This window comes from Carassius auratus, chromosome 17 (genome assembly GCF_003368295.1).
Source record: "Carassius auratus strain Wakin chromosome 17, ASM336829v1, whole genome shotgun sequence".
NCBI lineage: Eukaryota > Metazoa > Chordata > Actinopteri > Cypriniformes > Cyprinidae > Carassius > Carassius auratus.
In genome coordinates this window covers 26333214-26360713 of record NC_039259.1, presented here as the reverse complement: position 1 = coordinate 26360713, position 27500 = coordinate 26333214, and the positions used below count along the sequence as shown (strand labels likewise).

Genomic DNA, 27500 nt, shown 5'->3' with positions numbered 1-27500 from the left:
CAGCGTTTCCAGGAGGGAGACGGATGGCACGACGGCTGCAGAGACTGTTTCTGTCACGCGGGTCGAGAGATGTGTGTGCTGATCCCCTGCCCTGTGCCCACCTGTGCCCACCCTGTGCTCCGAGACCACCAGTGCTGCCCCGGCTGTGACGGTACCACACACAAAACACTCTCTGAAACTCACCAAGACTGCCTTTATTTGATCAAAAACACAGTAAAAAATCTGAAATAGTTTTACAATGTAAATCTGTGGTTTTCTGTGTGAATCTGTGTTAAAGTGTAATTTATTTCTGTGATGCTCCGCTGTATTTCCAGCATCATTACTACTGCTCAAGAAACACTCTGTGTCTGTGTCTGTGTGTGTGTGTGTGTCTGTTTCTGTGTGTGTGTGTGTGTCTCTGTGTGTGTGTGTGTGTGTGTGTGCGTGTGTGTGTGTGTGTTATTAATTATTAATTAATGTTTTTATTTTGTCATTCAAAATTTTTACTTTTTAATTTGACATGTATTTTTATTAACTATTATTTTTATTTTTATACTTATTTTAACTTTTTTAAGTGTTTTATTTTTATTTAACATATTCATTATTTTTTTTTGTGTGTTTTGTCCTAGTTGCTGTTATTTTAAATGTATTTATTTAAATTGTACATTTTAGTAATTCATTTTATTTATTATTATTTTTTATTTATTTAAACATTGTATATGTATTTTAATTTAATTTTTATTGATTTATTTTTATCATTTTATTCAGTTTTGTTTTAATTTGTAATGTTTTGTTTTAATTGCTAGGATTTATAAAATATTTAATATTTAAATAATTAATTATTCAATATTTTATTCTTGTTTTTATTTTATTTCTTGTTATTTTATTTTTTGGAGTAATTTGTTAAATGTAATGTTTTTGTTAAAGTTAATTATTTATGATTTTTATTTTTATTTTTTTCACAAACCCCAGTTTGGGCATCCCAGCATTAGTCTATAAGCTCCTGTGGCGAATATTCCTGTGATATCGGTTCACTCGAATGTTTCCTGTTCAACATGTTTCAGTCCGAGGACAGAACAAGCAAATTTCTCCGTCAGTTTTTCCTTCTCATTGTTGTCCTCCGTGTTCATCTCTTGAAGCTGGTTTTTGATGATGATGATGAAGGGATGATGATGTGTGTGCAGAGATAACGAGCTCGTCAGCGCCGGTGATGCTGTGGACGTCTGTCACCGAGGACTGGATCAGCGCCGCTCCTCCGCTGCACAGCGTCACACGTAAATACAACAATACGAGACGCGATTAGATGAGGGAACACACTGCTGCTAATTTGATTCATTTTAATATTGCTGGATTTTTATTATAATTTTTCAGTAGCTTTATGTTGTTTTAGTTTAATTTAATTCAATGTTTTAGAATTTTTAGTAAGCATTTTACTTTTGTTTTAAAACTACTTTAATTGTAGGTTTTAATGATTAGTGTTTAGTAAGCGTAAATTTATTTTTATTTTTATTTTTTTTAGCATTTCATTTTGATTTATTTATTTTAGTTCTTTACATTTTTGATTAAATGTGAATTTTTTTGGTTCGCATTTAGTTATTTATTAGTTTATGATATTGTTTTCATTTTAATAATATGTTTTGTTTATTGTAATTTAACCCTTTTATACTTACATTTTTAATGCTCTATTTTATTTTTGATATTTATTAAATTTTTTAAACGTTTTAATTCAATTAATTTTTTTATAAAACGTATTTCATTAAATGTTATATTCGTTTGATTAAGTATTTTAATTGAACAATTTATTATACAAGTATTTATTTTGATTCATTTGTTACAATTTTTTAATTTTTTATTATACATTTTAATGATACATTTTAGTCTGCATGCTATTATTTTTTTTGTTTTAATATTATTTCAATTTAACTTTATGTTTTTTTGTGTTTTATGATTCAGATGTAGTGCTTTTTAATTATTTTATTTGACAATTTTATTACAGATTTTTAGTAAGTGTTTTTTTATTATTATTTTAGGATTTCTCAGGATTTTATGATTACATATTACAGGATCGATGGTTTCTGATGTCAAATGTTCTCTCGTGTAGCTGGTGATGTTTTCTCGCGGGACGATCCGAGTCAGACGGAGATGACGCTCATCTACCAATCAGCAGCCTGGATTCTGGCGGGAATCCTGCTGGCTGTGGTCATCTTCCTCCTGGTGGCCATCCTGGTGACCTGCAGGAAGAGCTGGGTTCAGATGTCCTGCTACGGCGCGCCCAAGAAGGTGAGCGACTCAGAACTCGTTACACAACAACTAACGACGTCATAAGAGCTGTTAAACCTGGAATGCGTTGTGAAGTATCTCAGCATTCGAGTATCGTATATCATCATGATTACAAAAAACAAGAGACATGAACTTCATTTGCACACTGCTCTTCAAAATATTATATATATATTGATTAAAAATATTCAAAATTTCATGTTGACATTTTTTAAGGTTGTAATATATTTTATAGATGTATATTAAGGTTTTGGCACCCCAAACAAATCTCTTTTATTTTGTTTATTCTCTCCACTCCAACAAATATTTTTTGTTTTTTTGCACACCTTTTTTTCATAAAGAACAATGCTCACTCTCCTAAAGATATTATTCTTTTGTTTATTATTATTATTATTTTTTTGCATGTCACATGTGGGACTCTGTACCAACAAATAACTTTTTTATTACTCGTTTAGGTGTTGAACTTTTTTTTTTTGCACCCATGAAAAATCTTGTTTTGTGTGTATTTTTTAGTCTCCAGCAAATCATTTTCCAGCAAATTTTTACACCCCAAAAAATATAAAAATATATTTTTGCACGTCTTTTTTTGCACTCTCCTACAAATATTTGTTTTATTACTAGCCTATTTTCTGCACTCACCAAAAAAAAATTTTTTGCACGCAAAACAAATATGTTTTATTTTTTTTTCAACCCAACAAATAATTACTTTTTTTTTTATCTCCTACAAAATTGTTTCGTTTATTCCCCAACTAATTCCTAAAAAAAAAAAAAAATTTATCTAAATTTTTTTGTACTCACCAACAGCTTTTATTTTTTGCACCTTTAACAAACCATTAATTTTACATTTTTTGCACACCCCAATCATCCTGGCCTGATTCTTTCCAAATAGAGCTATTCTAATCCTCTCATGAACACTAATATAAAGCAGGGCGTCCGAATGCAGTGATGTATTTCTCTGTGTTTCTCTCTGTGTGTCCGGCAGACGGTGATCTTACAGAAACACCAGAACAAGAGTTCAGTCGTCTACATGGAGCCGTCCAGAGAAAGCCTGTTCCAGAGCATCTCTCTCTCTAACGGACACGTCCAGCGCTAGCTCTGTGATCATCTCCTGCTTTATTTAGTGTTTTCATGACGATCAGAGCGTCCAAACTAAACAGGAACACAGTTTATCGGACGAGGAGCTTCGGTGTCATGATGCAGAAACAAACCAAAGGTTCAGGAACCAGACGGACCTCGACTCCTCAGAGAGAAGAGATCGTGCTCATATTCTCTCCGTCTGTTTATTCCTTTCTATACACTCGAGTGTTTTACTTGTAGTTTGTTGCCGGACTGAACATTGCTGTGTGTTCATAACGAACTCAGATCCTCTCAAGTCCTCCCTTCCGAACCCTAACGAGTCGTCTAACTAGACAGCATCTGCAGGCATCATCACATTCTTCACTATACAAAAAAACTCTTTTAATTTCTCAAGGGAATCCTGTTTCCATCCATAACACACTTACAAGCAAACAAATATATATTTCTATATTAAATATGTAAAATATACATACCATACATCGATGGAGAGATGATTTATTCAGATGATGTATAAAAACCAATTTAGAAAAATTGACCCTTTAGACTAGTTTTGTGCTCTACAAGTCAAAGTTTTTAATGAAGTCTCTTCTGCTCACAAAGCCTGCATTTATTTGATCCAAAATACAGTAAAAAATGTACAATTTGAAGACTGGAGGAATGATGCTGAAAATACAGCGGAGCATCACAGAAATAAATTACACTTTAACACAGATTCACACAGAAAACAGATGATTTACATTAGAATAATATTTCACTATTTTTACTGTATTTTTGATCAAATAAATGCAGCCTTAGTGAGCAGAAGAGACTTTTTATAAAAACATAAAAAATCTTACTGTTCAGAAACTTTTGATAGAAAGTGTAAGTTATGGATAGGTGTATACATATATTATATTTCTATATTAAAATAAATGTTTTATATATAAATAATAGTATAAGTAATTTATTTGCTTCTCTAGAAACCAGTTTTTGTCCCTAGTTTTGTAGGGAGTCATATTCATTCAGGGTTTTATTCATCCATACAGTTTTTGTTTTCATTCGATTGCTCTCTCTGTTAAACAGGATTTTTAATATATACTGTATCTTTAAGAGGTATGTAAATGAGCTCTGTTGTGATTGGCAGAGTCAGAGGTCACATGTTTGCAGTTGAGTGTCAATCAATGCACTGAGGGAGATGTTTCTCACTTCAGCATCTGAATCAATCACATGTGGATTATAGTTGGTTTGAGTTTGAGCAATTACAGCAAATGATAAATGTACAAAAACCATAAAAATAGTAGAGGAAAGGATCTTATTTATTTTTTCACTTTTATTTATTAAAACTATACTCTAGTAAGTGACTGATTTCTGTCCCAAACCCAAAGCTGCTGTACAGATTTTGTAAACCGTCTGTCTGCTTTATATCAGCTTTTATTTATTTGACTTTCATCACCAGTCAATATGATCCAACAGATGTTCAGCTGTAACATGTACATTTGTTTTTGAAATAAATATGAATTGTGTGAATGTTTGTTAAACCTAATTATTGTGTTCAAGACATTATGACCTGGAGAGGATTTTCTTTTTCCTGAAAATGCTATTTAGTATTTTCACATTGGACTGTAACATCCTGACTTTGTACCCCAAAAATCTGATAATATTTGAAGAGTTCATTTGCCAAAAATTATAACTTAAAACCTTTAAAAAAAATGTAAAATCCTATTTTTTTATTTTTTTATCCTGCAATACAATTAATATTAAACTGCAGTAGGGTTGTTTTGATTAAATAATAATAGAAAAATACAGCGAATGAAAAAACATAATATAAAAAATAAACATGATTTATGAAAATCTGTTTTTGCAAATAAACTCTTCATTTGTAATTTCCCGTGTACTTTTCTCGTTATACTTTACTATTGCCAAATATTCAATCTTTTCATCAACTTTCATTAAAGTACCACATATTTTGTATTTAATATGATTAAAATTATTTATATATCATTTTTATAAATATATTTACAATATTTCAAAGTATTAATCAGAGCTTTTGAACATTGACAAAATTATCCACAGATGTTTTTCTTCGCTTAAAAAATGAGGCTCATGAACTCGAAACAATGTTGATTAAAAAAAAAAGCCAAAATTAAAATATGAAAATTACCAACTGGAACAAACAAATAATAACACATTGAACTAAGTAACAAAAATAAAAATTATTATTAAAACGTGAATTCAAAGTGTATACTATTACTATAACAGTAAAAATAATTTGAATATAACTACATTAAATTTTTCAATGTTTAAAAAACAAAAGCAAGACAACGTGATACAGGAAAATATTTTATTTCCTTCAGTTGTGGACTGTACAGTATTCAATTGTGATTTCACAGGAATCGTTAATAATATGATTGATGACTGGACCCTTCAGATGATGCTCATCAGCCTTTGGCATCGAATCCGCCGTACAAACACAGCTTGGTTTAACCGCAGAATCTCTAAAGCTTTAAAATGCAGTGAAATCAGAGATCAGAGCAGGATCTTGTAATAATCGTCTCTGTAGCTGTAAAGAACCACCACAGCCATCCTGAAAACACACAGAACAGCAAATCAAGAGGAAATCAAGACATGATATTTGATTTCTTCAGTTCAAGACTTTCAGCGTGTCATCATGAGATTTCAACCAGTACGTCTATTTTTCTTACCCTTACGGCAAATATTTGTTTCAGATCGGTTACTCCTGAGCTTAAAGACTGATTTTATCCTTTCAGAATAAAATATTTGTATGCTGATTGTATGGAAGATTGATTCAGCAGATATAAAAAACGCAAACTTCGGGGGAGAAAAAAAAAAGTGTCAAAAATACATAGATGTTGTATTAACTTGTAAACTCACAATTGTAAAAAAAAAAAAAAAAAAAAAAACTAATTATGTAAACTGATATTGTAAACTTCTAATAGTAAAAAAAAGTCTGAATTGCGAGATGAAAACATGTAAATTGATATTGGAAATTTCTAATAGTAAAGAAAAAGTCTGAATTGCGAGATGAAAACTGAGATTGTAAACTTGTAAAGAAAAAAAAATCTGAATTGTGAGATGTAAACATATGTAAACTGCTATTGTAAATTTTTTATAGTAAATAAAAAGTCTGAATTGCGAGATGAAAACTGAGATTGTAAACTTGTAATTGTAAAGAAAAAGTCTCAATTATGAGATGTAAACATATATAAAACTAATATAGTAAACTTGTAAAAAAAAGTCTGAATTGCAAGATGTAAACATAAAACTAATATAGTAAACTTGTAATTGTAAAAAAAAGTCTGAATTGCGAGATGTAAACATATATAAAACTAATATAGTAAACTTGTAATTGTAAAAAAAAAGTCTGAATTGCGATATGTAAAATGAGATTGTAAACTTGTAAAAAGAAAAAGTCTGAATTGCGATGTGTAAACTTGTAAAAAAAAAAACTGAAATGCGATTTGTAAACTGAGATCGTAAACTTGTAATTGTAAAGAAAAAAAAGACTGAATTGCAAGATGTAAACTGAGATTGTAAACTTGTAATTGTAAAGAAAAAGTCTCAATTTTGAGATGTAAACATATATAAAACTAATATAGTAAACTTGTAAAAAAAGTCTGAATTGCGAGATGTAAACATATATAAAACTAATATAGTAAACTTGTAATTGTAAAAAAAAAAAAATTTGAATTGCAATATGTAAAATGAGATTGTAAACTTGTAATTGTAAAGAAAAAAAGTCTGAATTGCGATATGTAAACTGAGTTTGTAAACGTGTAATTGTAAAAAAAAGTCTGAACTGCGATATGTAAACTGAGATTGTAAACTTGTAATTGTAAAAAAAAAAGTCTGAACTGCGATATGTAAACTGAGATTGTAAACTTGTAATTGTAAAAAAAAAAGTCTGAACTGCGATATGTAAACTGAGATTGTAAACTTGTAGTACCTTTTGGAGATCTTAAAGTGGTAGATCTGCTCACAGATGCCTTTGAGGTACCTCTGTTTGGGCAGCCGAGAGAGAAGCGTCTTCACACTGATGTTAAACTGCTCCTCACTATCAAACTGAGAGACAAACAACAGCCTCAGCATTAAATACTCCAGTTAGCACACATTCGATGAGGAATCATATCTCAGACACTCATTCAGGGGTAGAAATTAAGAAATATACGATATGTAAGAACTCAATTTAAGTTGAGAATTAAAACTGACCTATTTCTAACATTACTGGGAGAACTGTAATTATGAATGTTTAATGTTTTAGATTAGAAAGTCCGTTCTGCTCATCAAGGCTGTATTTATTTGATAAAAAATACAGTAAAAATAGTTAAATATTATTATGATTTAAAACATCTGTTTTCTGTGTGAATCTGTGTTAAAGTGTAATGTATTTCTGTGTATATATATATATATATATATATATATATATATATATATATATATATATATATATATATTATTTTGTTTTATCTCCTTTTTTCCTGCATTTTTTAAATGCTAAATAAAACCTCTTGAAAAATGAATAATAAAAATAAAATACACTTTAATAATCACTCAGTGTGGCTTGGTGGACTTGAGTGTTTTTCCTCACACTCTGAACTGGTGAATAACTGAAGGCCTTTGTTAGTGTGAAATATCCCATCATTCTGTGCAAGCTCATGTTTGTTCCTGGTTAAAGGACATGCACAGACTGTTCTTCCTGTAGCAGAGACTCATGTTGATGGAGAGGGTTTCCCTCATCACAAGGAAAGCTCGAGTCCTGCTGTCAGCAAACAGGATCCCCCTCTCTTCCTCTTTATGTTTTCCACTGGAATGCCATTCACTTACTCAGAATAGCTCATAATAATAGCGTGTGGTACAAACCTCGAGGGACAGGAAGTTGATGAGGGTTTCCTTGGGCAGATCGACCTGCGGAGGAATGTGACAGGAGAGACTGTGAAGGTCAGGTTCTCAGACACAATAGAGGCTTATCTACAGAAACCCACAGACGGATGCGGTGCCATGTAAACACTGCGTACCAATCAACAGGAAGCACTCCAAATGTGTCTAAACAGGGTAAAGGTTGGAGTAAATACAGCATTGAAGAACCATGGGGGGGAAGCAAGCTGAGTATGTGGCATTAGTCTCTCTGTTTCCATATCAATGCATCACGGAGTGTCTGGAAAGTTTAAGGTGGTTCTGCTTCCTCCTTGAGTTCTTGTGGTTCTTAATTTGAGATTTTGGCTTGGGGACAAATTCATATTTAAACCCATAACTCCGGATTAAGGGGAGATTTGTAAACTGTGTAATAACAGAGAAACACCAAACCACTTTATTCCCCACAAAACCACTAAATATGCAAGCGATGAGGATCTTGATGACAAGCGCTAACCTTCATCTGCTGTTTATGCTTCTCAAAACACTTCATCATTTCGCTGGGAGAATATTAATGCTATGAGAATGCTAAATGAATAAATGAATCTAGCACAGGACATCACTGCCAACGCCCAGCTCATGGGTTCGATTCCCAGGAATCATGCTCGAACTGATCACCATGCAACTGATGCTGAGAACAATATCTTTGAGAACCAAGGCCGATATGTATATCATTTTACACTATTTAATTAAATAAGATGCAAAAAATTCATGCAGTGGAATTGAGATTCATATTTGTTAAATTAGAAATAATTGTACAATGAATCACTATGAACTTTATAAAATAAACAGATTTGCACTTCATTAACTTCATTTTGTAACCGTATTACAGTATTTTTTACAAATATAGGAATAGTTAAATACACAAATAAAAAGGATTGCATATATCTTAAGGAGCCAGTGGCCAATATAAAGTCAATATATATGATATTACACTATTTCATGTAAATAAGATTGTTAACAATTGCTGCGATGACATTTAGATCCATATTTACTGAATTAGAAATAATTAATTGTGCAATAAATCAGTATGAAATTTACTATAATAATTTGTGATTTGTGCTTTAGCATCTTCATTCTATACTAACATACTAGTATTTTTAGCAAATTCATAAATAATTAAAATACAAATAAATATGTAATGCATGAGCTCATCAAATGTACCGATATTTTAAAGAGCAGACAAAAAAAGCCGATATAAACGATATTACACTATTCAATTTAAATAAGATGCATAATTCCTGCAATGAAATTTATTTAAAGACATTTTCTAAAGTAGAAAATTTATTGTAAAATGAATTGACATTCATTTATGCTTTCGAAACTAGTTTTTTAAAATCCTACTATAGTATTTTTCACAACTAAAGAAATAGTTAAAAACACAAATAAAATGTAAGTAAACACTACATCCATGTGCACTCAGTAATCTGATAAGTTTGTGCCGACTGGCAATCATATTTTCTCAAATAGAGTTCAGGTAACACTGATTTAATGAAATAATCGGTGCCGATATTTTAAAAATGGCAAATATCAACCATGGCAATATACTGTTTGACCACTAATGTATACCTTGAAATCAATTTAATTTGCAGCATTCTTGTCTCTGTCAAAAAAGAAGCTGTTTATGATACTTATCTGCCACGCAGAAATACTATAAAAGCCGATAATTAACAAAAATACCAAATATCGGTTGTTATATTAGTTGATCGCTAATGCATACACTGAATGGATGCAAGTTTCTGTATTCTTGGCACGTTCTGATGCCAATTATTTAAAAATGGCAAATATCGGCAAATATAATGCAAGTCACTTTGGATAAAAGCATCTGTCAAATGCATCAGTGATGATACTAGAGCAGGAAGTGACATCATATACTCACAGCCAGCACTTCAATGTCGCTGCTCTTGTTCTGTAAGTTGCTGCTCAGATTCTGCAGTCGTGTCTGGATCTGAAAGACAGAAATACTTTTATGCTCATAATTCAAATGGACAGAACACAAAAGCTTTTCTTCGTATGTTATAAAGCGGAGCACAGAACGGCAGAGGTTCAGATCCGCTGGCTCATCACTAGACGGGTCTGAATCAAGGACACTCTTTACAAGCCTTAAGGGTATAAGATGAATAAGATAGTGTGTTTCGCATGATGTCAGATGTGAGGTAGTTGTGCTGACCTGCGTCTCATATCTCCGTCGGGAGCTGGCGGAGATTTTCTCAGGTGGTATGAGGTTCACATTCATGGTGTTGCTCCCGTGTGATTCAGACAGACCTGATGGACACCAAACACACGAGAAGATTCAAAGGTTTTAAATGCAGTATCTGCCAGAGACAAAGAAAGTGTGAAGTACTACACAACACTGAATCACCCAATAATGTACCTGAGTTTCCCAGTAATGATCCCTTTGGATTCTGGAGAGAAGAACTCTCAGAAATCTCTCTGGTTTAGGCAAAAATGAGAGAGAAAAACAGCATTAGATGTTTCCTCTGGACTCTGACACATGGTTTACGGTCGTAAACGTCAGCGTTCATCACCTGTTTCTCTCTTCGGAGAGTTTGGTCCGGCTCTTTTGGATGAAGTGTTCGACCAGTTCTGACTCGGGGATTCTCTTCTCCGACTGACGGTCTTTCTCAAAGGACTTCACCTGATGGGAAGAGAAGAGAGCTTGTGTCAGATCACACTCTTTACAGTCTTCAGCGCAGGCGTTAATGTGATTTACCTTCAGGTAATTTCCTTCTTTATCGGACACCAGCACCATGAATGTGATTCCAGCTTGTCTGCAGTGCTCCATAAGAGCTTCCTGTGACTGTGGCACAAATGGAGAATAATAATCTTCATTACAACATCTGACTGCATTCATTAGAGCGGATCAGAGCTCGATAGTCTCGTCAGATATTGAGGATCAGTAGAGATCCACCCTGAGATCCACCATGGCTGTGGTTTGGAGTTGAACATAATACGAATAATGACTTGTGGTTCAGTAAGGATTCAATCAGTCAATGACACAGATTTATTTATTTTTGTCTTGCTTTGTTTTCGCAAGAATTAGTGAGAACGTCACAACTGATGCATGGTCTGCTTTCTCTCGTTGTATTTATTTCATGGCATTTTACTTTATTGGATTGATGAATGCTTCTCTGGTTCTCAGCTCTGAACCTTTAATCTCACATACTTCTTCTCTATTTCCGTCTTGTTTTTACAGTACAAATATGTTAAAACTCAAATTTAACTGAAAAGAACTAGATTATTTTTCTGACCCCACTAGCAAATATTTAATCTCGTGTTAAACTTAAACTCACTACATTTTTATAATTTTCCCACTAAAACAAGATTTATTTTAATTTTACTACTCAAATGTGTTGATTTATGGCAGAACCTTTAGTCTATTTTGCTTCTATATCATGTCTCGTCTTTCAGACTAGTGGAAAGAAAACAAAACACACATTTTATTTTAATTGTACTTTATCTATTTCCATCTGTAGATTTCAATTCCAGTCTTTAAATAGTTTATTTCAGCACTTACATCAAAATGTTTGATTTCTCTCTATTTCTGAAGGTTTGTTTTAGTGCTGTTAAACAAATAATTGTGATTTATATTTTGTGTGTACTGTATATATTTATTATATATATATATATATATATATATATATATATATATATATATATATATATATATATATACACATCAATTAACTAAATATATATATATATATTATATATAAATATATATTAAAATTACAATGATGTAAAATTTTGATAAAAAATATAAAAAAATACAGGCATTTTAAAAAAAATAACTAACTAGGCAAAAAAAAAACTAAAATTGAAGCAGATAAATAAAATATAAAAAATAAAATCTAATTCAAAATATTAACAAAAAATATAAAACTATATCAATGAAAAAAAAAACGTATTATGACCTTTAATGAAGCATCTCAATGATTTCCGTCTTGCAGGATATTTTCATTTTGTTCCTTGTGAGATTAAAGCTTGATATGCAATAATTTAACACCTACAGTTCTAAATATTAAATATTTAATCATCTCGAAGTGATTTGGCTAATGTGAATTCCTGCTAAATCGGATTCATTTATGGATGTGACAGAACGAACACAAATGAACCAAAGCAAATATTTTTCTCGATTGGGACACTGACCTGCGAGACGTCATAGACGATGTCTGAGGAGACTCCGGCGGCCCAGAGCTTCTGAGTAACTTTAATGGCTCTGCTGGTGGAGGACTGACCCACAGGAAGCACCAGAACATCACAGGAGCTCACAGGAAGCTGACAGACGGAGACAGAGAGATGAGACCAGACCAGACCAGACGCAGCGCTGGCATCACACTCCTCTGAAACTCACCGCTTCCTCCAGACTGGACACAGCCGAGCAGATCTTATCCAGAGCGATGCTAGCGCCAACCGCATATGGGACGGGACCGGACACTGCCGGACCGTGGAACTCCTTGATCTGTCATGGAAAACCCCAAAGCATCGGGTCAAATAAACTGACTGCAGATGAATAGCACGAGCCAAAAACAGCAGCTTACAGAACACTACGGCTTACAAGAGGAACTTTTGCTACGCTTTCATCAAAAATACCAGACCAAAACAACTAGACTAATATTCATTTCAACTATTAAAGTGTTAAAGATAATCAGTAATAACATAAGAACAAACACATCAATTAGAAATCGCATTAATGAATACAACTGAATCATATCTCAGGTACAGAAACAGTAATTAAAACTTTGAAAACACTGCATAGGTTTCTTTTTACAAATAAAATAGAGATTAATTAGTAAAAGTTTTAAAAAATTTAAATTAAAAAAAAATATTTTGTGGTTTGATTAAAAACTGTAATTAAGAGTTATTTATAATGCTTGGGTAAAAAAAAAAAAAAATTCTCATTTTTACCAAAAAATATTGATTCTTAAATCCCTAGAGTTGATTGTTTTCAATTAATGAATGGAACATTGTAGTGCACCTCCCGTCCAAGCTTTGTTTTGTCACTTTTGATATTAAAAAAAGTATCGGATTTAAAACTCTCTCACTATTTATTTAAGTGTTCAAACAATAAATGGCGTTTTAAAAACACTGCATAGGTTTCTTTTTACAAATAAAATAGATATTTATTAGTAAAAATTATTAAAAAAATAATATTTTATTTTCAGGTTTACTTTTGTGGTTTGATAAAAAATTGTTATTAAGAGAAATTTATAGTGCTTGGGTTAAAAAAAAAATCTAATTTAATTGATTTCAATAGATTCTTATTTTTATGAAAAAATATAATTCTTAAATCCCTAGAACAGATTGGTTTCATTTAATGAACGGAACATTGTAGTGCACCTCCCGTACAATAAATCACACTAAGCTTTGTTTTGTCAGTTTTTATATTTTTATATAAAAAAGTATCGGATTTAAAACTCTCACTATTTATTTAAGTGTTCAGACAATAAATGGCGTTGTGGTGCTGTGTAATGTGGAGTGACAGACCGCTGCAGTGGCGATAAGCAGCACGAAATAAACAAGTGATCATGCGAAGGTATGATGCTAAAAGAAAGAGTAGCCTACAACTTACCAAATAAGTTTATGAATAAATCAATCTTGTTTTAATGACATCCATCAAAAAATGAATTTGTGTCTAAACCCAGCCCTATGCTGGAATGATTTCAGAAGTGTGCTCGTGTTGATGTTACCAGATGATCGTATCGTCCTCCCGCCGCTAAGACGTCAGGAACGGTGCGTTTGCGTTTCCTGATGAACGCCACGAACTGGAAGATGACGCCGCAGTGATGCTGGATCTTATAGACCAAACCCAGATTCACCACCACCTACAAAACACACAGACAAATGCTCAGAGGAGGAGGAGGAGAAGAAAAAAAGAAAAAAAACCTTCCCATTTTCTTTTTTTATTGTGATTTTAAAAGTCCGGTTTTGCTGTGCTTGTTTTTAGGGTTGGACAGTTTAACCAAAATGTTGTTATTTCTCAAAATAATACATAAAATTATTAAAATATTTATATAAATGATAACTATAATAATACAAAATAAAATATGATAAAAAAAACTAAACAAATACAAAATATTACTATTTTAATATTTAATTGTATCAAACTAAATAAAAATTATAAAATAAATCAAGTGTTTAAGAATAATACTATAATTACAATTGTAATATTACAATACTATTATATAAAGCTGTCATAATATCTTCATTTTAAAACATTAAATTAACATTATTTTAGTATCACTGAGATAGCATTTACATTTTTATTGATATTTTTAATAGTTAAATATATTTTCTGTTTCAAGTTTTAGTAAATTATTGTTAGTAAATGAATTTCAACAAAAAAAAAAAGAGACATTTGGATTGGTCAACTAGCTGTAGTAAAACTCTTTTTATTTATTTTTTCATTGCATTTTATTTAACATTTATTTTATTTCAATCAAACATTTATTTTATTTTATTATATTTGATTAATCGTGCAGCTCTGGAAGGAAGTAAAAGTAAAAAAATGCCAAAAATACAATCTAAGAACATAAGACTCATGAACAGTCATTTAAATGACTCGCCTGTAGTTTAACGGCCAGTTTCTTGAGGAGGCTCATGACTTCTTCCAGATCTTTCTGGCCCTGTTTGGCCATCTGAGCGACGGCTGAACTCTTCTGTTTGGTGAGAGAGTTCATGAGAGGAAGCAGCTCCTGCAGGTCGCCCTTCTGCTCGATGAACTTATACAGCGTCTGCAACTGAGGTTTCAAATAAAACACTTAAACAACTTAAGCCTTTACACTCACATTTATAATAAGATCACTGTACTGTGCATTACAAGACAATTAGTGCATTAAGAACACTTAGTACTGATTACTGCGCTGGCTCTGAGTAAGTGACTTACGCTGTTGTTGGACAACGACAGGTTAAAGAATTTGGCTTCTACTTCACGCTTCGTCAGTTTCTCGCTCTGTGTGTGTGAAGGTGAGAGAGATATAGAAAAATATTCCAGGTTACATAAGAGCCGAGTGAACCTTTGTATTGCTCTGATGTGGTGTATTTATGTGCATTGATGTGAGAGTGAGATGCAAGCTGATTATTAGAGGAAATTATAAAATATTAAGTGGAAATTAAGAAATAACGGAGTGAGACACATGAGTACGCTTTAAAGTCCAGGTCAAGTAAATGTAAAGAGATTTGATCTGAGGCTGCGAGCTCATAATTTGGCTCTCTGAATCACCATGGAGTCACACAGTATGTTGGAGGCCTGTGTGAGTTTGTCTTCTGGGACGCCGCTGTGCAGAAGAATGGCCTTCAGCAGACTGGTGTGGTTCAGGTGGATGGTGTAGTTCCTGTCCTGAAACACACATGGGGCAGCAGAACCTTATTAAACCGTGTCCTCTCTCTACATCTGCACTTGTACTGATGAACTAGGGCTGGGCTTTCACACAAGTTTTACGATTTGATTCGATCCTCGTGCACAAGCTTGCGATTAGATTCAAAATCGATTATTTTGGATATATATATATATATCAGGTGCACATGCCATTTTTTCTTAACTACAGCTGTAAAATATATTAAGAGTTTTTTTTTGTTGTTAATTGCATAAGAAATAAAAACAGAATACAAAAAGATTAGATACATTAGAGTTAGTCTGTTTTGTAAAAAGTTAGTAAATAGTGCGCAAATCTGAAAAGTGTCAAGGTTTTTTTTTTTTTATAAGAATAGAATTAGGTTAGGTTAGGTTTCAACATCAATTTGCGTTTTTTTTTGTTATATATAAACATTTAAATGGTGGCTGTCTTAAAAATACAAGTTAAACACTGAAAACAGTAATGCAAATATAAAACGTTGCATATACTTAGTAAAATAATCTTCTCCACAGTTTATTTCTAACTAATGAGTTAGCTACAGAATGTGTTTTTTTCCTGAGGTAAATGTGACGTTACGTGACATGTTATATTGTTATATTGTCGTATTTGCGCGACTGAAACACTGATCGAGCGATAACACGAGACACGATACGGAATGTAAAGCTGTACTCTTTATTTTAACTCTCCTTCGGATGATTATTCATGTTTATTTTGTGCTATAACTAGTAATAAAGTCTATGAGATGATCAGCTACAGCGATCGGTCACAGATTAAACAGCATTTATTGATTTATTGGACGGGAGCTGCGCTACAATGTTCCAATCATTAACTGAAAACAGACTAGACTCCTCAATCATCGGGATTTAAGAAACGATATCGTCTCGCAGAACTGAGAATGGATATGAGTTGAGATATGGATGTTTTCTGATAATGCGGTGTGGTACCTGCAGCGCGCTGAACTCCTGCACGACCTCGGAGACGGCGTAAATGGCCTCGGCGTCTGGCAGGAGAGAGTTGCTGATGGGAATCACGATGTCGAAGGCACACTCCAGAAGCTCTCGGGGATGAGCTCGATCCAGCTTCCTCGGCCTGTAGACGCGCTCGATGCTGTACCTGCGGAAACAAGATCATGTGACACTGAAGACTGGAGGAATGATGCTGGAAATACAGCGGAGCATCACAGAAATACATTACACTTTAACACAGATTCACACAGAAAACATGATTTAAATCACAATAATATTTCACTGTTTTTATTGTATATAAATGCAGGCTTGGTGAGCAGAAGAACACTTCTGATCAAAAGCATATATTATAATGAATCTAGTACGCACTATACACAAACATACGGGAACTACAGACGTTTTTGTTCGGGGCATGAAATGCTTGAAAATTGTGAAGTAAACACAAAGTACCTTTTGAGAAGGGAAATGTTGTTTCTGGCCACAAATCTGGCAAACGACAGCTGAAGAGAGACAATAAGACATAACACACAATTTAGACTTTATGTGTGTCCTCCAGCACAGAAGCAGCATCAGTGTCACAGACGGATATTTGGAGAAATACACAACAATACACTGTATGAGTCACAATTAGACATTTCTCTTTTATGACAAAAATCATTAGGATATTAAGTAAAGATCATGTTCATGAAGATATTTAGTAAATCTCCTACTGTAAATGTATCAAAACTTAATGTTTGATTAGTAATATGCATTGCTAAGAACTTCATCTGAACAACTTTAAAGATGATTTTCTCAATATTTAGATTTTTTTGCTCCCTCAGATTCCAGATTTTCAAATAGTTGTATCTCAGACAGATATTGTCCTCCGAACAAACCACACATCACTGGAGAGATCATTTATTCAGATGATGTATAAATTGACACTTATGATTGGTTTTGTGCTCCAGGGTCACATTTATGCATATAACTACATCTCTTCTTATTTTGACTGGTTCATTAGTTCAGTGAGCACAGGAAAGATTCATCTCACCCTCAGATCGTACGGCAGAGAGACCAGCATGCCGCTGTGATCCATAAAACAGGCCGTCTCACATCCTTCATACAGATGTCTGTTCCTGGGCAAGAGCAGCGGCGTCTGCAGCCGAACCGCACCTGAGACACATCAACATCATCACCAACACAACATCAGATCGCTCAGAAAGAAGAGATGCACACAGCTAATGAATGAGCGGAATCAGTTCACAGATTCACAGATTAACTAAATCACTGATTCACAGATTCAAAGATTCACTGATTCAAAGATTCACTGATTCACAGATTCACAGACTCAATGATTCACAGATTCACTAAATCACTGATTCACAGATTCACTTTTTCACACATTCACTTTTTCACAGATTCACTTTTTCACAGATTCACTGATTCACTTTTTCACAGATTCACTTTTTCACTGATTCACTGATTCACAGATTCACAGATTCACTTTTTCACAGATTCACTTTTTCACAGATTCATTTAATGCATTACTCAACAGAGTTCCAAGTATTGAACCACTTTTGCAAAAATAACTAACATGATTCAGTTTCCTAAACTGGATGATTCAGAATCAAGGTCTTAAAAAAACTGATTCACAGATTCAAATCAACAGTGTGTTTAATAGTTCATTTGTGACCCTGGAGCACTAAACCAGTCATAAGTGTCAATTTATACATCATCTGAATAAATTATCTCTCCAGTGATGTGTGGTTTGTTCGGAGGACAATATTTGTCTGAGATACAACTATTTGAAAATCAGGAATCTGAGGGAGCAAAAACATCTAAATATTGAGAAAATCATCTTTAAAGTTGTTCAGATGAAGTTCTTAGCAATGCATATTACTAATCAAACATTAAGTTTTGATATATTTACAGTAGGAGATTTACTAAATATCTTCATGAACATGATCTTTACTTAATATCCTAATGATTTCTGTCATAAAAGAGAAATGTATAATTGTGACTCATACAGTGTATTGTTGTGTATTTCTCCAAATATCCGTCTGTGACACTGATGCTGCTTCTGTGCTGCAGGGACACATTAGAGGCACAGCAGGCCGCTTTATTAGAAGTTTTATTGCTTTTACGTCAACCAGCATCCTATTTTTAATTCAAATCATAATTCCTGCTCTGGCGAAGCAGAGGAACAGGAAGTATGAGAGCTGAAGCACGACCCAGAATGCAGTGCGTCTCTCACCGTGTCGTCTGAAGATCCTGGTGACCGTCTCGTACACGTGCTGCTGGAGTTTAGCAGTGTTGAGATTAAAGCTGCCCTGCAGACAAACAGAGGAAGAGGATAAATAACAGCACAGCGCCACCTGCTGGTGATCCGCTTAGCATTTGTGTACATTTATTTGAGTGATTTAAGATATTAAGTCTTGTTTTCTAAAAAAAAATATTTGTGCTTGAAAAACTAACAAAATTTGGCTTTTTTTTAAAAATACATATCTTAAATAATTTTACTTGTACAGTAAGTTCATCTTGACTGAAGAATTTATAGAAAATGTATATTAGAAAACAAGACAAAATTTACTAAGAGAATATATTTTTGCTTTAGTAGATTATTTCTGATTCAGTGTTAGTTTAGTTTCACTGAGACATTATTACAGTTTTTATTTAGATTTTTGTTTTTGTATTTTCCATTTTCATTTTAATTTCAGTTGAAGTTTTAACAATGCTTTTGTCATATATTCATTTATTTTATTTTTAAATATGTCTATATCGTTTTTTTTTCATTTAAACTAAATGAGAAATGTTGCTATGGCAGCTAACTGAAACAAAATAGAATTATTGTATTATTTCAGTTGACGTTTATTTAGCCATTTTTATATTGAAAACCATACTTTAGATACAAATACACATTTTTAGAAAGAAATTAAATAAATGTAATACTTAATATTCGAATTTGAAATTTTGAGCTTTAAGATATTTTAATTAATGTATTTCCTCTTCCTTTAATTAATTAATGTTGTTAATTTATAATTCTTCAGTCATTTATTCTAAAGAAAGAAATGTTTCTCTTCATAATCAATCTTTAGGGTAGTAAAAATGCACTAAAATTGGTTTCAATTCGATTTATGTATGTTGTGATTGGTTTCTATACAAGATACTAAGCTAAAAACACAAAATTCTTATACTTCATTAAATAATGCATTTTATTTTTAACTCATTAATAATAATGAATATTAATTCAGATAACTAACATGGAAGCTCGAGTGTGTACCATATTTGATACGCTCTTTGTACATGTTGATCATTGTTTATAAGTGAATAAAAGCCTGAATTAAATCTGAAATAAAAAATACAGAATTATGTTTGTCAAATATGCTTGCATTGTTTTCCTAACTAAAAAACATTTTACAATTTTAATTGTTGCATTTAAAAATCGTTGTTATATTTATTTAATGTATATATATTTTCATTAAATGATAATAATTAATAAAAAAAGTAAGCTCAAATGCTACCTTATTTGATGCGCTCTTTGATCATTGTTTATAAGTGACTAAAAGCCTAAATTAAATCTAAAATTGATTATTAAAATTAAAAAAAAAATACCAGATCGCAGGAAAGTGCTACTTGCTGATTCTTTTTCGCAAATTAAAAAGTTGTCTAAGCTTTCATGTTGGGCTGAACTTTACACGACAGATACAGTCATCATCCATGAGACAAATTACGGAATTTTCGTCTTGTGATACATTGTGACACGACAATCATTTGTTACAATTTGCTGTAAAAAAAGATGATGTGAAAGCAGCAGGACACAATACAGAAGTCTTGATCGCTGGTGATGTAAATGTGCATTTTATCCGTTCTGTGAATGTTTGGAGCTCTTCTTCTACCTTGTGAATGTCGCTGTCGTATGTGAAGTCCACGACGGGGGAGAAGTTCTGGGAGAAGAGCTTGTTGACCATGGTGCGGTAAGACTTTCCGTTGATGTTGGCCATAGTGTGCTGCAGCACCTCGTGCAGCTCGGACTCCTCCATCTGCGGCGGAGGAAGCAGATCACTCTTCAGAAGCTCCACCGCAGTCGGACGCAGCGCCGGATCGTGAGTCAACAGCCAGCTGATCACCTTCTTCTGTCAGAGAGAACACAATCTGTGATGCTGACACCAGTTCAAACGATATTCCTGTTACCCCCAGATCCTGACTGGGTGATTGACAGCTAATATTAACCAATCTGAAACATGCACTTAAGTTCAGAATGTAAAGATGATGTATTACGACTGGACACAGATATGGATGTTTCAAACTTACCTGCTTTTCATTCTCGTTCTCGTTAAAGTCTTCAGGGAAATTAATCGACTCCTGAAGGACAAACAGAGATGCGTTCGGAACGAGCGATAAGATGACATTTGCAAAAAACATACATATATTTGTTTTAGATCACAGTGACACTGTATGGAAAACGTGAAATCGGTGAATCCTGAAAAATAAAATGAATCACAGTTTCCTCAAAAATATTCAGAAGTTCGTTTGTAAATAATTAAATTATACAGTGACATTAAAGCGTAAAAGTCACAAACGTTCCTGAAGAACTGACTGGAGACATCCTGAAGCATTAGCCCTGAGACGGTGTGAAATAATATCAGTAACAGATGCATGATGGGACTCACTGTCCTGAGCTGACTGAGCACAAAGATGCGTTCAGACGCCGTGCTCATGGGTCTGTAGGACATCTCGAACAAGATGATGCCCAGACTGAACAGATCCACCTTCTGCAGAGACACAGACACCAGGGATATGACCGTTAAACAAAACTAAAACCATTTAAACATTGTCCTTACTTATTAAAAATAAAATACCATTTAAAAAACATGTTTTATTTCATCTAGTTGCCATATATATAAGTATATCCTGAATGCACTGTAAGTAGCTTTGGATAAAAGTGTCTACAAAATGTGAAAAATGTAAGTTTAAAAGACGATTTTCAGATTTTTTTTTCACCCTCTGATTCCAAATTTTCTAATTGTTGCATCTCTGCCAAATATTGTCCTCCTAACAAACCACACATCAATGGAAAGCTTATTTGTTCAGCTTTCAGATTATGTAGACATCTCAATTTTCAAATGGACCCTCATGACAGGTTTTGTGGTCCAGGGTCACATATAAAGATTAAAAAGCAGTGGTCCTAAAATCGGTCCCTGAGGAACCCCACATTTATCTCTTATATGATGTATAAATCTCAGTTTTGGAAAATTGACCCTTGTGACTGGGTCACATTTATAAAAATAAAAAAAGTAATACAAATTACAAAAATAGACAACTAAATTTTAACTAAAACTAAAATGAAAACACACAAACACCATCATTATTCACAGAGAGGGAGTTAAACAGCAGTCTGGATGAAGGTTGTTTAATACCTGGTTATAAGTGGCTTTAGTGTTTCCTTGAACCTCTGGGCCGACATAAAGAGCCGTACCAACCATACCAGTCATGTTATCTGTGAAATCAAGTTTAAAAACAGTACAGATTACCCTTTTATTCTGATTTTATTATTCAGGGGGACAATAAAAAAAAAAAAATTCTTGTACTGTTATATAAATCAATACCACATACAGTTTATTGTGCAACCAAAATACCAATAAAAACTGGGAAAAACTAAAATAAATAAAGAAAAAAAAATGTATGCAAAATGCAGGACTTTTAATTATAAACAAGTCTGAAATACACTAAGACTTTTATTCTGACATGCCCATGATTTACTATTGCTGCCATTCAAAAACACGAGAGAGACTGGGGGGGGGTTTCACCTGTTGGATCTGGTTTTGGGACAAACCCTGAGTTGCTTTCCTCCACCTCTAGTTTACCTGCGGCCTGGAACACATGAAACACACCATAATAAACCAAATGACCAAAAAGAAAGGTTAAGTCTGCCAATCAGAAATAATTCTCATTCATTTCATGATGAATGCATTTTCTGAACATGCATTTGTAAAGTGTTCATATAAAGGATCAAAACTGCTTCTATGTGTCAATCTATGTCACACATACAGTTATTTATCAACACATGCATGCAATGCTCTTGTGTGCATAAAGCATGCATGCAGCACATGCAGTACCACATTAGCGGGGTGATCCGTCGCCAGGCCGAAGTCTCCGATCTTCACGTGATCCTGAGAGTCCAGGAAGATATTGACAGGCTTCAGGTCTCTGTGGATCATTCCCTGTTAAGAGAGAGATAACACACTTTTTATTTATGCAGCCCATTCAACTCAAAATTAAGTGAAGTAGAAAGGAAAAAAGGGTAAAAATAAATGTAAAATAAATTATATAAATAAATTTAAAAATAAATAATAAAAAAATAAAATCACAATTAATAATAACAAAAAAATATATAAAAAATATTTGGACTAACTGATTTAAAAAAAAAACAGAAATTCGAAAATATAATTTAAATATAAAAAATATTCAAATCTTTTCATAAAAAAATAATTATATTTCAATTTCACATTTCAAACATTTTAAGTTTAAAACATTTCAAAAATAAAACAGACATCAGAGATGATTGGAATATATAAAATAAAAAATATTCTAACATTTTAAATAAAAAAAATGTAAACAAAAAAAAAAAATGGAATAAATAAAAATTCATTTATTTTAAAATGTTGAACGTTCAAATATTTTAAATTTAAAAATGCAAAAAATATGCCAAAATGCTTGGAATAAATAATATTAAAAATAAATCAAATTTAATCTAATAATGAAAAATGTTAAATATCTTCTTCGATCTTCGATCTTCGATCTTCGTGGTGTTCACCTGCTCGTGGATGTAGGACAGACCGTCCAGAATCTCCCTGAAGAGTCTCCAGAGGCGGCTGACGTCTAGATACAAGCCCTGGTCGATCGTGTCTCGCAAAGTGCTTTTTTCACAGTATTCCATCTGAAGAGACAGAAAAGACAGGTGTAACGGCTTCATCTGCAGCACAGCCTCGCTCTGAGCGTCAGTGTTGGTGAACACACCTGTATGTACAGGTAATGAGCGATCAGCAGCGGCTTCTCCGAGTCTGAGCTCTCCAGCGGATCTGCTGCTTTCCTGCTGCTGCGCTCCTCCTGCAGAGAACCAACATCAACTACACATGATCCCATACTTAACTACATCTAATAACAACGCTTTCCTTTGAGGAGCGTTTGTTTCCAGAAGTTATATGTGCGGATCATTTACATCTCATTACTGGAGATATAGAGCACACAAAATCTGCAGCAAATTAATATTTTTGTCTCTGAATAAAACTGAACTTTTTTCCCCTCTTTATTCTCACTATATCAGATTATATCAGCCATAAAAAACATGATGGATCAAATATAATAATAAACATATATATATACTTTGTTTTTTTTCTGAATGTGAGATTAATGTGATGAACTACATATTTATTATATTATATTGAATAACATTTAGCCTTATTGGTTAAAGATTTATAATATAGTTCAAAATTATTTTCATTTTCTATGCAGATTCATAACTAAATTAAAAATTACATTGTTTCTTTGTGTATTTTAAATATAAAAAATTTAAACATCTTTGAAATAAATAATAAAATAAATAATAAAAATGTAGAATTTAAAATAAAAAAATAAATAAACAAAATCAGATGTTTGGAATAAATAATTTAGAAAATTAATAAAAAATATTAAAAAAAAAAAAGGTATCAGAGATGTTTGAAATTCTTTAATTTCCAATTTCCAGTTCAAAATAACTTTGATTTTCTATGCAGAAGCATAAATAAATTATAAATTAAAAAGTTTTTTACTTCATAAAGTAAATTTTTTAATATAAAAATGTAAAATTAAAAGATCTTTGAAATAAACAACAAAAAAACCCTGCAAAACTGATTAAAAAAGTAAAAAAATAAAAAATGATATTATTAAATATTTAAATTTTTACTTAACTTTCTCATAATAATAATTAGCTTTGCATGCTAAAAATGTATCATGTAACGAAGTTCAAATAAATTTTTGTTTACTATGCAGATGCATAACTAAATAATAATTTGACAGATTTGTTTTCCTTGTGTTTTTTATTTCTTATGTAGGGTTACGCCTGACCTGCAGCACACTGTCTCTGCTGGCGTCTCCGTTGTCGAAGATGATGTCGCTCTCAGAGTCGCTGTCTCGAGGGCTGTGTGGAAACACAGAAGCAGGTCAGAGATGCGCACATTCGTCATCATCACAGACAGCGTGTGAAGAGCTGAAGCTCACAGGAAGGAGGCACAGAAGACGTCCTCCTCTTCATCCTCGTCCTCCTCGTCGTCGGTGGAGTCTGCAGCGCTGCATTTGGCGCTGGAGGATCTCTCCAGAGACGTGCTCCACTCCACAGAGCTGGCGAGGGCCGGTGGAGGAGCGTCGTCCTCGATGTTGTCCATCATTCCCAGCTCGTTTCTCTCGGGAGTCGCGGGTCTCTGCGCTCGCTCGGGGCTGCTGACGGTCTCCGAGCTGTCGCTGGTCACAGCTCCGGTCACCGGCGTCTCGTGCCGCTCGATCCATGCGTTATAATAACGCACGATGTTCTCGTGGTTGAGTCGCGACAGCAGCGTCACCTCGCCTTTGATCCGCCGGAACTGTTTACTAGACGGGTTCACCTGGATCCGCTTGACCGCGTAATAACAGCCGTCCAGCTTATTCTGGACCTGGAGACAAACACTGACAACTGTGAGCACTTGTAAACCACACATTCTGCTCTCCGACAGCCTTCCCACCAAAAACATCGGAAAGAAGAAATTGAGACTAAATAGTCACATTTTTACTTTAGGATATTTATTAAAAATGATTATAAAATATAAAACATATGACCTTTATAACAGCCCCGAATGCTCCCTTCCCCAGCAGCTGCAGCTCTGAGAACTCGTTGTAGTAGCGCGAGAACTGCTTCTGCACCTCCGTACTGAAGGGGGCGCTGAGGAGGTGACTGCGTGGGACGACCGTGGAGGCGAAATCAACGCCCGTGTCTAAGAAGCAAACACACATAGAACTCGTTACAGAGATGAGTCATGCCCATTCAAACAGAGAGGCATGTGCAGGCAGATTTTTGAGCCAAGTGAATTTTGAATGCAGCTTTCAAAATGCAAAAAATAGTGGATTAATATTTTTATATTTCATACAATCACACCGGCGTGTTTAGAACAAGAAGTGTGGTACATGATTCTGTTGAGCTTATGAATGCAATGGCCAATCAGAAGCATTCATATGAGTCATTGCTGAAATGCTGGAGGGGTTCACTCACATTGAATCATGTGGGGTTCCTCAGGGATCGGTTTTAGGACCACTGCTTTTTATTCTTTATATGTGACCCTGGACCACAAATCCAGTCATGAATGTCAATTTTTTTTTTTTTTTAGATTCATACATCACCTGAAGCTGAATAAATAAGCTTTCAATTGATGTTTGGTTTATTAGGATAGGACTATGTATGGATGATACACAACTATTTGAAAATATGAAATCTGAGGCTGCAAAAAAAAATTACCTTTAAAGTTGTCTAAAGGAAATTCTTAGCAATGCATATTATTAACCAGAAATTAAGTTTTGATATATTACAGTAGCAAGTTAAAAAAAATATCTTAATGGAATGTGTGTTTGTGCGTGTTTCACCCTCTGGACTGGACTCCGAACACGGAGCGACACTCTTGGGCGACGGAGGACGCAGGAACGGATGATCCAGGAGCTGGTGAGTGTGCCAGCGATCCGCGTCATTCAGACACACACACCTGCACAAACACACACAGATTAAATACATATAACCTTCTACTAAACAAAACTAGTCTGGGGTTTCCCAAACTGGGATTTGGGAGTTGAAGAACAGCTAATAATTTGTTAAATCATCAAGAAAAGTCTAAATAAAATCAAAAGAATACATGTCATGGAACTATTTGTGAACATAGGAATGTGTTGATAAATTATTGGGTTTGCCAAACTGAGGTAAATGAGGGGACTGGACACTATTGATTAAATATATATGTTTTTAAATAATATATCATTGTAAAATGAAATAAATTATTAAAAACAAAAGGAAAACATACGTAATATTAAACTATTAAACAAATAAATTATAACAATATTAATAGAAGTAGCCTATATTATAAACTGAATAAAAAGCAGAAACGTAAACACAATAAAAAAAATCTAAAGTTTATGTGCGTTTTTCCATGTCAGCTCCAGGTAATATGTAGGAAAATACAGGAATAAAATATAATGAAATATAAATTTGCTCGAGTGTGACGCACTCACATTCGAGTTAATTATGTGCTGTATGTAATTTGATCAATGTTTAATTGTGAATAAATGCTTAAATTAAAACCTTTTTAACATATAAATCGGCCGTTCACCAGCATTCAATCATGTGGGGTTCCTCAGGGATCGATCTTAGGACCACTGCTTTCTAATCTTTATATGTGACCCTGGACCACAAAACCAGTCATTCATTTTTTTTGTTTTTTTATCTGAAATACAACTTTTTAAAAATCTGGAATCTGAGGGTGCACCAAAGTTTTTTTTTAGAGAAAATCATCTTTAAACTTGTCCAAATTATGTTCGTAGCAATGCTTATTAATAATAAAAAATTAAGTTTTTATACATTTACAAAAATATCTACATGGAACAGGATCTTTACTTAATATCCTAATGATTTTTGGCATAAAAAAAAAATGTATAATTTTGATCCATACAATGTATTGTTGTCTATTGCTACAAATATACGTCTGTGCTACTGATGACTGCTTCTGTGCTGCAGGGACACTTACGTGTTGGTCCTTCTATACAAGCATTTATACCTTGACTTTGTTGAATAATACAGAACATAAAGAGCTTTATAAAAATAAAAATTGCATATAAAACTGCAATTAGATTTTCCAAAATCATTCAGCTCTACCACACACTCACTTGTTAAGGAAGTCATGCAGGTCGCTGG

At 33.4% G+C, this 27500-nt stretch overlaps 2 protein-coding genes across 3 annotated transcripts in view; one reads left to right on the top strand and one right to left on the bottom strand.

The window, feature by feature from the left end:
- LOC113117793 (cysteine-rich motor neuron 1 protein-like) overlaps positions 1–4001 on the top strand; it is a 29549-nt gene extending 25548 nt beyond the window's left edge. The window contains exons 7-10 of the mRNA XM_026286715.1: positions 1–151; positions 1164–1253; positions 2081–2259; positions 3239–4001. The exon at positions 1–151 is cut by the window's left edge and continues 62 nt beyond it. Of these exons, the coding sequence (XP_026142500.1) occupies positions 1–151; positions 1164–1253; positions 2081–2259; positions 3239–3349 (531 nt within the window). The 3' untranslated portion in view covers positions 3350–4001. The remainder of the gene's footprint in view (positions 152–1163; positions 1254–2080; positions 2260–3238) is intronic.
- A 1635-nt stretch (positions 4002–5636) lies between these two features.
- Positions 5637–27500, bottom strand: part of LOC113117766 (eIF-2-alpha kinase GCN2-like) — a 29221-nt gene continuing 7357 nt past the window's right edge. Inside the window, exons 9-39 of one of the 2 annotated variants that reach the window (XM_026286672.1) lie at positions 27473–27500; positions 26186–26301; positions 25388–25542; positions 24797–25224; positions 24644–24716; positions 23558–23647; positions 23355–23477; positions 22657–22761; positions 22348–22411; positions 21958–22037; positions 21211–21312; positions 20852–20902; positions 20437–20673; positions 18795–18870; positions 17592–17713; positions 17012–17061; positions 16541–16709; positions 15464–15580; positions 15128–15193; positions 14808–14981; positions 13932–14066; positions 12596–12703; positions 12391–12519; positions 10955–11041; positions 10770–10879; positions 10616–10674; positions 10412–10506; positions 10121–10189; positions 8191–8235; positions 7277–7392; positions 5637–5896 (exon numbers count right to left, since the gene is read on the bottom strand). The exon at positions 27473–27500 is cut by the window's right edge and continues 508 nt beyond it. In XM_026286672.1, coding sequence (XP_026142457.1) covers positions 5839–5896; positions 7277–7392; positions 8191–8235; positions 10121–10189; positions 10412–10506; positions 10616–10674; positions 10770–10879; positions 10955–11041; positions 12391–12519; positions 12596–12703; positions 13932–14066; positions 14808–14981; positions 15128–15193; positions 15464–15580; positions 16541–16709; positions 17012–17061; positions 17592–17713; positions 18795–18870; positions 20437–20673; positions 20852–20902; positions 21211–21312; positions 21958–22037; positions 22348–22411; positions 22657–22761; positions 23355–23477; positions 23558–23647; positions 24644–24716; positions 24797–25224; positions 25388–25542; positions 26186–26301; positions 27473–27500 — 3437 coding nt within the window. In that variant the 3' untranslated portion in view covers positions 5637–5838. The remainder of the gene's footprint in view (positions 5897–7276; positions 7393–8190; positions 8236–10120; positions 10190–10411; positions 10507–10615; positions 10675–10769; positions 10880–10954; positions 11042–12390; positions 12520–12595; positions 12704–13931; positions 14067–14807; positions 14982–15127; positions 15194–15463; positions 15581–16540; positions 16710–17011; positions 17062–17591; positions 17714–18794; positions 18871–20436; positions 20674–20851; positions 20903–21210; positions 21313–21957; positions 22038–22347; positions 22412–22656; positions 22762–23354; positions 23478–23557; positions 23648–24643; positions 24717–24796; positions 25225–25387; positions 25543–26185; positions 26302–27472) is intronic. The other variant, XM_026286673.1, reaches the window with a different exon arrangement.